Source organism: Mustela putorius, unplaced genomic scaffold (assembly GCF_011764305.1).
Source record: "Mustela putorius furo isolate JIRA1106 unplaced genomic scaffold, ASM1176430v1.1 tig00003972_pilon_pilon_pilon, whole genome shotgun sequence".
In the NCBI taxonomy this organism is placed as follows: domain Eukaryota; kingdom Metazoa; phylum Chordata; class Mammalia; order Carnivora; family Mustelidae; genus Mustela; species Mustela putorius.
Genome location: NW_025422115.1, coordinates 19,474,961 through 19,489,847, shown reverse-complemented (window position 1 = coordinate 19,489,847; position 14,887 = coordinate 19,474,961). Strand labels below are relative to the sequence as shown.

Genomic DNA, 14,887 nt, shown 5'->3' with positions numbered 1-14,887 from the left:
AGCCGAAGGCAGAGAGGCTTAACCCCCTGAGCCACCCAGGCACTCCTGACTTTTTTTTTTTAAACCATGAATCCTGAAAGCACTTTTCAAATTGTCATCGACAGCACTGTGTACCCCTGTTCCCCATCAATTCATATGTTCAAGCCCTAACCACACATGTGGATGTTTTTGGAGATAAAGACTATTTAAAGAGATAATTAAGGTTCAATGAGGCCATAATCCAAGAAGACTAATCTCCATATAACAAGAAGAGACACCAGGAGTATGCATGCACAGAGGAAAGTCCATACAGTTTAAGTGGTGGGAAGAAGGCCATCTGCTAGTCAGGATCTCATTCTGAGACTATCAGCCTCTAGAACCACAAGAAAATTCCTATTGCTTAAGTCACCCAGTCTGTGGTATTCTGTCATGTCAGGCTAAACACTAATAATGAATATATCTGTCTTCAACAAATGAGGTGGATACTTTGTCTTCACCCATTTTTACATCCTCAGAGCCTAGCAAAGACTTGACACATACCATATAATTGCTGATACTTGCTGAATGTCCATAAAGCCAGGGAGGACACTTAAGAAACTGATAAGAAGGAACACCTGGATGGCTCAGTTCATTAAGCATCTGACTCTTGATTTCAGCTCAGGTCATGACCTCAGGGTCATGAGATGGAGCCCCATGCTGGGCTCTGCACTCAGCATGGAGTCTGCTTGAGATTCTCTCTCTACCTCTACCTGACCCCACCCCCCGACTTGCACCTGTGCACTTTCTCACAAAATAAATAAAATCTTTAAAAACAAAAAACCAAGCAAACAAAACCTAAAAGAAACTCATAAGGAAGTAGGTGAAAGGGCCTGAACTTGAGAGAAGAGATAAAAGGAAATACTACCTGAAGAAACTATATGCTGGTTTAAAAAAAAAAAAAAAAAAAAAAAGAGTCCTATGGGGTACCGGGTTAGCTCAGTACATGAAGCATGCAACTCCTGATCGCAGGGTTAAGTATGAGCCCCACAATGAGTGCAGAGATGACTCAAAATAAATATTAAAAAAATACTAACATTTGTGTGCTCTTTACAGAAGACACCATGCAAGATTACACAATTATTTTGTTTAATCTTCAGGATAACTTTGCTCTACCCTTGCCTCAAGCACTCACAAAAACTAGCAGAGTACTTCATAGAAGGTCTGCTTTTGTATCATGCTTCTGAGGTGATGGCAAGATATTTAAATCGAATTAAGACAAGGTTTAAAGTTAGTGTGAAGGGAACAATGAGGAATACAAAGAAAGGAGGCCCTGTGAGTTGGGAGAACATTAAATATGCAATGTCACTGAAGTCAAGGGAAGAAAAGGAGTTTCAAGGAGAAAGGCATGTTCAGCGCGTGGAAGACTGCACGGGGCTGACAACGAAGACTAAAAAAGGGCAGCTGAATTGGAAAATCAACAAATCACCAGTGAGCTTTGAGAGAGCAGTTTCAATAGCGACGGTCTCCCAGACTACGGTATTAAGAAGGAGAAACAAGGGAGATAAAGTCGATAGCTAAAGGTAGTGAACCACACCACTCAAGACGTTCAGAAGAGGGCGAGCGTCTTCGAAGTGTGACCGCAAAAAGGCAGTCGCCAAAAGATCTGTAACAGGATTGAAGGAGACTAGCACAGGAGGGTGTCAGGCTGCGCGGGATTTGCAGAGGCTATTAGATCCTACCGAGATGACAGAGGGGCGCAGAGACCAGGCAAGAGGAAAAAAGCAGTCTGATGAGTCCCTGCAGCAGTGACGAACAGGGCTGGTCCCAGACATCCGACGCTTCACCAAGGAGGCAGCGTGGACACCAGCGCCGAGAAGCCTTCCCGGCAACGTCTGGGAAACCCTATTTCCGCGCGGTTCTACCTCCCAGTTCCCCAGCCGCCCGAACTCCTCCAAGGCGGCCCTCGGAGGCCCGAAGCACCCGCACTTCCTGGAAAGACCCAAAGACGCAGGCCCCGCAGGCACTCACCCCACGGCCACGCGGCGCCAGCGCCGGGCCGGCCGTACGATGAGCGCGTCCCAGGCGGCCGCCAAGCGGCCCTCAGGGGAGCCGGGTCCCGGAGGCGCGGGCGCCAGCTGTAGCGAGCTCCACAGCGAGCGAAGCGCCGAGCCGGGCAGCTGCGGCTCCAGCAGGAGGACACAGCCCACCGCCAGCGCCAGGAAGCCGGCATACGCAGAGCCGCGCCACAGCGCCATGGGGACAGAGGCGCCGCAGCCGCCGGCCCGCTCCTTTCCCGGCCCGCGCCTCTTCCGTCTCGGCGTGCGCCGCCGTAGACACGCGCCACGTCACGCAGGCGCGCCACGGCCCCCGAGGGGCGGGCTTGGGGGCGGGGCTCCGCGCCGCTCCCCGGGTGCCCCGGGCTGGCGCTGGGGGGCGCGGTTGCACCGCCCAGAGGCGGGAACGCGGATCGGGACTCCAGCCGGACCCCACCAGAGGGGCGAGGGTGCGTTTGTTCGGAGGGGCACCAGTGTCCCCCCTCTTTTAATTCGTCCCTCCGCGAGTGTGTCCATCCTCTATCGCTGGCTTAATTCTTCCTCTTTCTCCCTGGGGGAATTAGCTCAGACGGCACCCGCGCTGCAGGCGAGGAGGGAGGGATTCCGCCCCTTTCGAGGGCATCCGAGGCTTTCAGCCCTTCGAGGCCTCTGCCAAGACGGGAGATCCCGCAGTGATCCCTCTCGCGGGACGACCGGAATCAGGCCTTCAAATAACCCTCTTGGGGGCGCTGTTCCCTTTAGCAATATCAGAAAAACGCACAAATGCACACAATCTTGTGTTAGTTACGGAGATTATGGACTTGGGTTAAGAAACACTGGTTTCTCCTCTTTTCCGCGGCGATAGGGCTTCAGCCCAGGCAGGCTCCGTCTTCCTCATTGTGACACTTCTGTGTATGAGTGTACATTATGAGAAGTGAAGCTGGGCTTGTTGTCAGCTCCTTCTCAGCAGCCACCATGTATCACCTAGGCTTCTTTCCTGCCCTGTTCATTTTTTTTTTTTTTCCTGGTTCTGCTGGCTCCTGACCTTGGCTTTGTGTCCGATTTTCCACTGCCCCTGACCTTTGGACTTGGCAATGAAACTTTATTTCCCTAGCTTTGATCTTGGGCAATTGGGTTCGCCCCTCCACCCCCACCCCGCCCCACGTCACACACTTCCCCATCCTGGTCCTCTACCTTCCCCTAGCTCACCCACCCCGCCTACCTGATGATAGCTGTTCAAAGATGTTCACGCAGGAAGAGCTCTGGGCTGCCACGTAAAGGAAGGAAGCCAAGGAGCCAATGAGATTTATGTGGAGCCTTGAAACTGTCTTGCCTTCCCCTTCTCTCTCCTCAGGTAGACATGTCAAATCAGTTCCTAGAGAAACTGATTTCTCTTTCATGGCCCTGAGTGGACATGTTTCCTTACCATCCCAGAGAGGACTATACCAGCACCTAACCCAAAAGCAGGGAATCAATCCACTGTTGCCAGAGAACATTTCTTAATAAGCAATAATTGTTCCTTGGATAAACCTCATTGGCTACCATACTGCCAATGCACAAAACTCAAGAGACCACTTTTCTTTACTGAGAATTTGGACCATGAGTCAGGAGTCTGTAGCTAGTTTTTTTGTTTTGTTTTGTGTTTTTGTTTGTTCGTTCGCTGTTTTTTTTGTTTTTCCTGGACCCACAAGGACACATAGGCTTGATGGTCAGATAGAGTTCGTTAAATATATTTCCAAGGTGAAGTTTTGGAGGAGCTCAGGAAGCAGGACTCTGGGAGGTCCATGGGGGCAGACAAAACTAGAGAAAAGGGGAATGCTCCACATCAGAGCGATATGGGGAGAAAGCTGCCTGGACCCTTCTTTTCTGGCTCCAGAGATAACTGCTGAACTGGCAGCAGTTTCTTTGAACCTAATTTTTCTGCTTCTTTCGCAGTTGGCCAGAACTCCCCCCTGCCACTCCCTCAGTTTTATTAAGACATCATTGACTATCAATTAGCACATTAGTTATAACACTGTAAAGTTGAAAGTGTCCAACATGGTGATGTGATACATGTATACATTGAACCACGATTACCACAGTAAGTTTAGTTAGCATCACTACCTCACAGAATGACGAATTATTTTCTTGTGATGAGAATATTTAAGATCTACTCTCTTAGCACCTTTAAAATATACGATATTAGAACTTTTGATGTAGCCACAGAGACAAGACAACAGCAGCTGGAACAAAATGAAAGTTTATTTCTCATGTGAAAGTCTGAAGTGGGTGCTGGCACTTCAGCAGCAAGCAGGGACCCATCTGCTCATTATCGAGGCTGCTCTGGGGGGCACGCTGGTTGGTGGCTCAGTGTAGCTTTGTGCTGTGGGTGGTGGCAGGGGTGGACATAGGGCCCAGAGTCTGGATCTCAATTCCAACCAAGAACAACAGGGGGGCTGTAGGAAGAGTATCAGCCACACTTGCCAGTTGTGGCAGAATCTGATGTGACTTCTGGTCACATACACAATCCCAGGGGTCTTAATTTCTTCTAACTCCTCATCAGGGGCTCAGGGGCAAGCAAGCAGTCAGCTCTTTGCATACTACAAACACTCTTGAAATACTTCCTTTGAAAAATAGTAATTTCTGATCATTATCTGTTCAGGGAGTCTGGAATGTGTTGCAAGCTAACTTTTTCTAGAAGTCAGGTTTCTGGGGGCACTTAATAAAGAGCCATGAGTGGGCAGCCATGGCTCCATTCCCTAGGCTGAACAAAGTGAAAAGATCTGGGCAGGCCTTAAGACACACCTTCTCCCACTCAAATTGCTTCCAGACGTGGCCTTTGCTGTTGGTTCTCTTTCCTAGGACCTTAAAATGAGAGAAAAAAGCAATTTGGTTCCAGAAAATTCAGAGGCAAATGGAGGCTCCAGATGTCTATCTAAGACCCTGACCTGGAAGGCCAAGATGCAGATCTTGTGTTTATGTAAGGAATTAGCAGAGACCTATCAGTTCCCAAATTAGCCTGAGGCTTTGGCTTTGACATAAGCACAAGTCAACACCACTCCTGTGATCTGAAGGGTTTTAAGGAGCAAGTTTGTTCCCACATTGGAACAGAAACTAAAGGGGTACCAAATAATCCTTAGGGTAAGCTGGGCTAACCCATTTTTTCCACAGTTTCAGGCTTCTGGGGTTTCATCTAAGCTGCTCTCCAAAGTCCACACTGTGTCAAGGCCTTTGCTGATGCCTGGGACACAGCACAGCAAGGCCACACCCAAAGGCCAGAATCGGTGCACAGTTTTGAAGGTCATAGGAAACTCTAAAGAGGGGCGCTTGGGTGGCTCATTCAGTTAAGGCTCCAACTCTCTGACTCCTGGATTTTGATCTGAGGATCCTGGGACAGAAACCCCACCACCCCCGCCAGGAGATAAAAGAAAAGGAATAAAGGATCCTAGCATCCAAAAAGAGAAAGTTTTATGTCTGCAGCCATGGCTCTGGGCAATCAGACATCCTCCTCCCTCACCTGCCATCGGGAGTGCACTAGAAGAGCTAGGAGGATGGCTTGCTGAGCACACAGTGGGGCAGAGAACTTTGGAGGATATGACGGTGTGGTAGCTGTGGATTTCCACTTTAGGATTAACTGTTTTGGGCGAGGAGGAAGTGCTGAGCGTGGGAAAGTGGGAGGGGCAGAGCTGTCTGGGCGTCTGTGTGGCAGGGGCCTGCCTATGAACTTCATGGGAAAGGGTGAGGCATGGGCTTGTCCCACAGTGCTGCCTTGGTTGTCTCCCGCTCTTGGAGCAAAGCTCTCCTACTGGCTGCTGGAGGCCTTCCCTGCTCAGGGGCCCTCCAGCTTGGTGCTCCTCTGCACTGTGTCAGCCATCTCTGCTGTGGGTCTTGCAGCGAGTTCCAGCCATCTGATTTGGGTTCTGTCATAGTTCCAGTGTACATTTGGAAGGCAATGAAAAGTTGACCTTCTAAGTGTATTTCCTTCTTGCAACAAGAATCCTAACAATTCTAGAACCACTTAGCCCCAGAGTTGTTTTCCAAAGACAAAGTTAAAAATAAAAGGAAGCAATAGATGTTCACCTGGTGCGGCATGGCTGGTCTGCTGTAGAGTGGCCAGGGGCCCAGGCTTGTTCCATCTTTTGCCCTCTCATCTGTAGGGTGACAGCATAGAGAAGCAGGAATGCCATGATAAAATCATGGTTCTGGAAGAAAGGAGAGCTGGTGGATAGTTGTTGGAAGGCAATCAATGCCTTCTACTCCAATGGAAAGAATGTGGGGGTTGATGGCTGGTTTTAAATCTCCACTTCTGCCACCCCGGTATCTGCGTATCTCAGGCAAGTCATCTAACCTTTCTGTCCTTCAGTTTCCTTACCCGCAAAACAATTCCTACTATACCAAATGGTTGTGAGAAGTAGACATGTCCTAAAAGAGCCTAGCACAGTGTCTAGTGCAAGTTGATACATGACAAAAATACTCCCTGCCATGGCCACTGTTGATTTCTAAGAACTCTCTTTAATTTTCATCTCGGCCCTGCTGGTCTGGCATTTTCTCACTATAAAGAGGGCAAGCATCTTTACATAGATGACTGTGCAGCGACCTTTTCTATTTTCAGCTGCTCGCATCTCTATAATATTCCATTGGGAAAAAAATACTAGAATTTATTTGCTCAGTGTATAGTAAGTAGAACATTTGAATTTTCCCAGGTTTTTACTGTTCTGTATAATATTGCTGTTTATAATGCTAATGCACATGTATATAAGCCTTTTCAGGGTGTAAACCAAGAGTGAAATTCCTGGGTCATATGAAACCCCTGTCCTCAACTTTACTAGATAATATCAGACATCTTTCCAGAGTGGTATTCCAAATCATACACACCAAAAGTTTCTTAAAGCTTTGCCATTATTGGGGCACCTGGGTGGCTCTGACTCTTGATTTTGACTCAGGTCCTGATGTCAGGGTTTGGAGCCTGCTTAAGATTCTCTCTCTCCCTCTGCCCCTCCCCCCCCTTAAAAAAAGCTTTGCCATTCTGTAGGATGTGTCGTATATCTTATTATATTATAATCATGATGAAGTTTTTCTTAGTTGCAAATACCTTCTACCCCTCCAATTGTCTTTTAATTCTCCTATAATATCTTTAGTGAATAAAGTTCATAATTTTATTTTTTTTTAAGATTTTACTTATCTATTTGAGAGGGAGAGAGAGAGAGAGAGAACAAGCATGAGCAGAGAGAGGGGCAGAGGGAGAAGCGGGCTCTTTGTTGAGCAGGGAGCCTGATGAGAGGCTAGATCTCAGGACCCTGGGATCATGATCTGAGCTGAAGGCAGACACTGAACCAACTGGGCCATGCAGGGACCCCTAATGTTCATAATTTTAATGCTATTAATAGTATGTTCCTTTTTATTGTTTCCTTTTCCTTTATCATCCATATTTTTGGTTGTTGTTTTTCTTTTTTTCAAAGGTCATGAAGATATTCTATATTCCCTTCTCAGAGCTGTATTATTTTGCATTTCATGGTTAGGGGTTTAATAGACCTTGGAACTGATTTTTGTGTATTATGGTAAGAATCCTTATAGGTACCTACTTAACCTGGTGTATTTCACTGGCTAGATCTCAATGATCTGCATTTCTACCACTGTCCTATATCTAGTGTCCATATATGTGTGGATCTATGTTTTAGGGCTCTTTATTATTTCATTGGTCTATGTATCCTCATAGTAACACTCACTATCTTGATTTCTGATGATGTAGATTCTTATACCCTATTTTTCAAGAGCATCTTGGCTATCCTTGGCCCTTTTTCATTCCCATATACATTTTTAAATTGACATACCAAAACAAACCAGTTAGGATTCCGGTCAGTTTCAGTTGGCAGAGGATTGCCATCTTTACAATAGTGAGTTGTCCAATCTAAGACTACGGTAGATCTCTTCATTTATTTAGATCTACCTAAATGTCTTGCAATAAAATATTCAATGTCAGTGTAGAGGCTTTGCATATCTTTAGCATTATTTATTTTAGGCACAGAAATTTCTTTTTTTTTTTTTAAAGATTTTATTTATTTATTTGACAGACAGAGATCACAAGTAGGCAAAGAGGCAGGCAGAGGGAGAGGAGGAAGCAAGCTCCCTGCTGAGCAGAGAGCCTGATGCGGGGCTTGATCCCAGGACCCTGGGATCATGACCTGACCCGAAGGCAGGGGCTTTAACCCACTGAGCCACCCAGGTGCCCCCAGAAATTTCTTAATCCCATTACTGAGGTAAAAATTGACATATAGTAACTGCACAATATTTAGAGAGTGTGATTAGATAAGTTTACCCTATGTATACATCTTGAAACCATCACTACAATCAAGATAATAAACATACCCATCATCCCCAAAAGACTCCTCGTGTCTCTTTGTAATCCTTCCTTCCCAAACATCCCCCTTCCCTACTCTGTACCCAGGCAGTCAGTAATCGGATCTCTGTCACTATAGATCAGTTTACACTTCCCAGAATTTTATATAAATGAAATCATACAGTATGTCCTCTTTTTGATCTGGTTTCATTCACTCAGCATAGCTGTTTCGATATTCATGGCTGTAGTGTGTAAGAATACTTGCTTTAAACTTTTTAAAAAAAAATTGAAATAGTTATATATTCACAGGAAGTTGCAAACATAGTGCAGAGTTTCCCTGTACCCTTTACCCAGTTTCTTCTTCATGATCTTTGCATGCCTGACTGCTTCCCGTCACTAATACCTCTGCTCAAATACAGTCTGCTCAGAGAGCTTCCCTGACCAAACAATATAATCTCATCTTATTTTTCTGTCTAGAATTTATTAACAGCGGATTTTCTCATTTGTGTATTAATTTATTTGTTTATTGTGATCTCATCTTATGAGAATATGAATGACGTGGAAACAGAGACCTTGTCTGTCCTAGTTAGTGACTAGAATGGTACCCGGCATCAGTAAATAGCTGTTGAATAATAAAATAATATATCTTCCAGCTAGTGCATAATATGGTTATGGTTCTCGCTATTTTACAGATGAGAAATGGGGTTGGTAAAGATAAAGTGAGTTGCCCCAAACCACACAGTTTGTGGTAGTGGTGGTGGGGATATTGGGCACTGAGGTTTGAATCTCTGATTTATGAACACGCTATTCCCTCTTTAAAAAATTCCGAGACAGGAAGCAGGCAGTATGAAGCTGGTTGCATCTATGTCCTTCTATGGCAGGAGCCCTTCTTTATACCAGGAGACTCAGACCCTTCTTTATACCATAGACTCGGATCATAGTGCCCAGGCCAGGAACAACCGATATCTCAAGTGGTCAGCCCTTGGGGTCACTGGCCTCAGCAGCAGTGGTAGGGACTGCAAAGCCCACTGTGGGCTCCCCTACATCCCAGAAAGAGCAGACAATTAATTTCCTCCAACCCCATTCATGCTTATGGGTTTTTTCTTTAAATGAATTAATCTGGCATTTATTTCCAAATCTTTTTTAAAAAGAGGCATTACAGTTCATTACCATTTATTGCAAACAGATTTCTTGAAACGAGTCAGTCCCAATGTTGACACTATAATGCATTTTTTTAAAGTTTTTGGCACTATATACTGTTTAGAACAATAGAGAGCAAGTTTTAAAATAAAAAGTGGATAGTACTTCACTGGAAAAAGATAAGAAGAGATAGATTTTACTTTTATACCCCCAATCTACATATTTTTAGTGAAGGTTACATTCAAAAGTTAATTTCCAAAAAGATAACAAGCTTACAAAATCATGATGAGAGTCAGCTGGATTTTCTTGAGAAATGAAATTAAAGCCAGATAGCACTGCTTACTTTTCAGCAAATTCTGATTTGCCAAGTTTTGAAAGGAAAAAGCCTAACGTAGTTTTCAGTGTTGTCTCCTTGCCTGGGAGAATCTGGAGGACTTGTTGCTTTCTGACAGCCTACTTTGTCATCACTGCTCCCAGTCACAACTGAGTCAAGCTTGCCATGCACAGCCCAGAGCTCAGACCCTGGTTGGAGTAGATAAACCCCCCACCTCTTTGACGGGGCTGTGGATTTCAGACATTGCTCCATGTGCTCCAGTCAATATGCTTGGAGCTAGTACAAGAAAGGAACCACATCATTTACTTAAGTCTGAGAACTTTCTGGAACAAAGATCTGGCACATCCTTCAGTTACTTTATCCACTACAATTTGAGTCAGTACCCAGTAGCAATTTTTCTTCTAGGACTTCTGATCTGTGGCCAAATGTATGATCTATCAGTTGGGTCATGTTGCAAACTGTGTTATAATCAACACTTTGAAAAATGTATCATCACTGTCATATTCTTCAGAAGCAGCTCTTAGTGACCATATTTCCTGTGGGGTCAGGGAAAAGAAATGTCCCAATAAATCCCCTTTCTTACTTTCTGGATCCAACTTTTTAGGCTGCTTTCTTCTTCCTGGGGTGGATAAGTAAACCCTGGGCCTTTTCTGCTTAAAAAACACACATAAAAACAAGACATGTTCAGTGTGTATGTATCTTTTAGAAAATACACAAAGATACCAGTACTTTAAAAAGCACCCTTGATCCCAGAAGAGAGAGGGGGAGAGGCAGGCTCCCCACTGAGCAGGGAGCCTGAGAGTGGGAAGGAGGGGGCTCGATCCCAAGACCCTGAGATCATAACCTGAGCAGAATGCAGAGGCTTAACGGACTGAGCCACCCAGGTGCCCCTGCAGACTTTTTAAAAAAATGTGCACACATAGGCAGTTCTTCACAGAAACGTCATTTTATTATTGTATATGTTGTATGCTAACTTCCAAAAAACAATATAATGAACATTTGGATATATCACCAAAAATTTTTGTCCAACATGATTTTTCATGGCCGCTTAGATTACTACTTAGCTAACCTGCAGGTAGAGAAACTGCTGACAAATTTTTTTTTTTTAAGATTTTATTTATTTATTTGACAGAGAGAGATCACAAGCAGGCAGAGAGGCAGGCAGAGAGAGAGGAGGAAGCAGGCTCCCTGCTGAGCAGAGAGCCTGATGTGGGGCTCCATCCCAGGTCCCTGAGATCATGACCTGGGCCGAAGGCAGCGGCCCAACCACTGAGCCACCCAGGCGCCCCAGACAAATTTTGACTATTACAAACAATTAGGGATGAACACCATTCTCACCGAAAAATCTTTGACCTTTCTTTACCGTCTCCTTAGGAGAGAGTCACACAAGTGGAGAGGCTACAGCCAAGGGCACGCCGGATGTCAGGTGTCCCGCCAGTAACCCCAGGCCACTCGCACTCCGGTCGGCACCCCCCAGCCAGCCTGCTTAGGGAGGATGCTCCAGATGACTGCTCTGGCTCGGAGGAATCCGGGAGAGAGGGCGCCTAGGGTGCACAGCAAGCAATTGACTCTGTGGCCCCACCTAGGCCCTCTAGGGCAAAGAAAGGGGTACCCTGGCGAAGAGAGAGGAGCACGGGTGAGGGTGGGCCCGTGGAGAGAGTCACCACCTCTTTCCCTGCGCGGCACTGCATCTGTCGTTGAACCTTGGATTCCTTATCTGCGGAATGGTGATGGATTCCCTTGGTGATGGAGATATGTGGATGCGGGGCCTTCCGGGGTGCACAAAACAGAGCCCCGCCTGCGGGAGCACGGCGGTGCCTGCTGGGGACGGAGGACCGGAGAGCCTGGCCCTCGCGGGCCCGCAGGGGGCGCCGCGAGCCCACCGGCCTAGCCGCACAGCGGGGGGCGGGGCCGCCGAGCCAAAGACGGGAGGAGGACAAAGGGGAGGGGCTGGAGCCCCGCTGCCGGGGGCTCGCTGGCCCCGACAGGGTCTTCATCTCGGGAGATTTCTAGGTTTGTTTTCCCGCGCAGTCAAAACGCTAGCAGCTTTACAGATCCGCGTTAGCAGGCGTGGCTCTTTCCCTCCCTGCTCAGTCCAGCGGCCGCCGGGCAGTTCCTGGGCTCCAAAGTGTTTGCTCCAGGGTTTTCAAACCTCCGCGGGGAGGCCGCCGCCTCCGGGAAGACTTACCGGACTCCCCCAGGGCTCAGGGTGGCTTCTGGTTCCGAGAGTGTGCGGCCCACTTCCTGCTTTGGGCTGTCTCGGAGGGTGGGGGCTTGGCCTCCTTACCGGGACTCGAGCCCAGTATCGCTGCCCCCGAACACCCCTCCCTCCCGCGGGTGGTCAGAAGTTGGGGGGGCACCGCTTCTCCCCGCAGGGCGCAGTCAAGGGTCCACAGGAAGGGGTCATGCTGCATCCCCAACCCTTTAGCCTGTGTCCCTTTCGGTGTGTGTGTGTGTGTGTGTGTGTCGGGGCCGGGGGGTGGGTGGGTGGGTGGGTGGATGTGTGGTGGGGGGAATGTTTCTGCATTTGTGTGGGAGTTTGTGCAGCCTGTCGGCGGGGTGTTTGTGCCTGTGCAGCTGTACATGTATTTGTGAGAAAGCATTGTCTAAATTAACTAGATATCTATATGGAGTAAGTGTTCAAGTCGAAATGGAAAGGATTCTAGTCCTTGTTGCTTGGTGATGTAGGTAAAATAGCCCAGAAATCTCAGGACGGTGGATTAGTACTACATGGGCAACCACAGCCACCTAACCTTGGGCAAATCACTTCCTCAACTGGTCCCCACTGCCGCTTTGTTAGAAGATAATTGTTTAAGGGGAAAATATCTCATAAAAATATAAAATGAATATGTGTCAGATTTTTAACTCCTTAATGAAGGAGTAATAAGCGAAAAATCAGTTCAAAGGACAATATAAAGGCCAGATACACATACCCATCAATCAGGAATAATGAAATGAATCTGTTAATTGATGCAAAATTGGCTTCTTCCATAGTGGGGAGGGGCATCAGTTGCACCTCCACCAGACAAAACTTATTTGCATTGCTATGAACCCAAATCATTTGTCTATTTTCAGTTTTCTACAACTCACAGAATCAAAGACAATGAGAGGTGGAGACTACCATGAATTGATACCCCAGAATACACTAGCCCAATGTCCAACGGCACTTTTCTCCCTATTTCAAAAGCCTCTCACACTTTTTCCTGGCAATTTGTACAATAGGGTTGGGTTACATAAAGCTTTTTGAAAGGTTTTAGTAGTGGAACTCTTTTTCTAAGTGAAATCTTGCAGGAAATCCTAATATATAAATATACATGTGTACACATATATTTTAAATTTCTGTTAAAATAATTTATTATACAATTAATACATGCTCATTGTACAAATGTCAAGTAGTACAGGTTACTAAATAAAAAATTAGGGGCACCTGGTTGGCTCTGTCAGGTGAGGCTACAATTCTTTAAGAATTTTTTTTTTTAAAGACTTTTTGTTTTTTACTTATTTGACAGAGAGACATCACAAGTAGGCAGAGAGGTAGGCAGAGAGAGAGAGAGGAGGAAGCAAGCTCCCTGCTAAGCAGAGAGCCCGAAGCGGGAATCGATCTCAGGACCCTGAGATCATGACCTGAGCTGAAGGCAGCAGCTTAACCCACTGAGCCACCCAGGCGCCAGAGGCTGCTATTCTTGATTTTAGCTCGGGTCATGATCTCAGGGTGGTGAGATTGAGCTCTGCCTCTGGCTCCAGGCTGTGCGTGGAGACTGCTTGCTTGGGATTCTCTCTCTCCCTCTCCCTCTGACGCTTCCCCTTCTCTCTTAAAAAAAAAAAAAAAAAAAAAAAAAAAAAAAAAAAATTTAGTCTTCCTTCTCTTCTTCCTTCTCCCTCTCCCCTTTTGGTTCCAGAGGTACCTACTGTAATAGATTTTTGTATACTCCAGGAGATACCCTCTACGCATGTACAAACATACAGGTTTTAAAATGCAAACAGGATAAAAACAATTTGTTCTTCTGTACTTCTTTTTTTTTTTTTTTTCAATTAAAAGTATAGAGGGGCGCCTGGTTGGCTCAGTGGGTTGAGCCTCTGCCTTTGTCCCAGGTCATGATCTCAGGGTCCTGGGATCGAGCCCCGCATTGGGCTCTCTGCTGGGCAGGGAGCCTGCTTCCCCTCCTCTCTCTGCCTGTTGCTCTGCCTACTTGTGATCTCTCTCCCTCTGTCAAATAAATAAATAAAATCTTAAAAAAAGAAAGATTAAAAAAAATTAAAAAAAATTTTTTTAAAGATTTTATTTATTTGACAGAGGGAGAGAGATCACAAGTAGACAGAGAGGCAGGCAAAGGGAGGGCAGGAGCAGGCTCCCCGCCCAGCAGAGAGCCCGATGAGATCATGACCTGAGCCGAAGGCAGAAGCTCAACTCACTGAGCCACCCAGGTGCCCCAAATAAATAAAATCTTAAAAAAAAAAAAAAAGTATAGAGTTCTACCTTATCATTTTAAATGGTAAATAGTATTCCATGATATGGATCCTCTCAACTTACTTGGCTAGTTCTCTATTAATGGATATTTTTTAGTTTCTAGTTTTATGGTATTATAAACAAAAGCTGCAATGAATTCCCTTAACCAGTATTTTTGAGTGGTGATGTATCTGTATTTATCTATCAATAAAATTTTAGGAGTGGAATTGCTGAGGTTATGGCAGGTGCAGTTGAACATTTTGACATCTATTGCCAAGTTACCTTCCCCAGAAGTTGTCATTTATTTTGTCATTTATTTTTTTCACCTGCCAAATGGCATATCTTCACATCCCCACCAACAGTGGGTATCATCAAACTTGTAGATTTGAAAAATTTTGACTCTCATAGAGGGAGATGGCATCTTCTAGATTAGTAGTGTACTTTTTTACAATTATCTCTAGCAGTTGAAAATCTTCTCTTTGGTGAGGGGCGCTTGGTTGGCATAGTAGGTTAGGCTTTTGACTCTTGATTTCTGCTCAAGTCCTGATCTTGGGCGGGGTGGGAGTCGTGAGATCCAGCCCTGACGTCCTGCTCTGTCAACAGGCAGGCAGGGAGTCTGGTCAAGGATTCTCCCTTTCCTTCAGTCCTGCCCTTTTTCC

General features: G+C 46.0%; 1 protein-coding gene across 4 annotated transcripts in view; it reads right to left on the bottom strand.

Annotated features, from left to right (window-relative positions):
* Positions 1-2,294, bottom strand: part of ADPGK (ADP dependent glucokinase) — a 42,919-nt gene extending 40,625 nt beyond the window's left edge. For all 4 annotated transcript variants that reach the window (XM_045070746.1, XM_045070747.1, XM_045070748.1 and 1 more), the window contains exon 1: positions 1,987-2,294. In XM_045070746.1, the coding sequence (XP_044926681.1) occupies positions 1,987-2,213 (227 nt within the window). In that variant the 5' untranslated portion in view covers positions 2,214-2,294. The remainder of the gene's footprint in view (positions 1-1,986) is intronic.
* Positions 2,295-14,887: the final 12,593 nt, after the last annotated feature.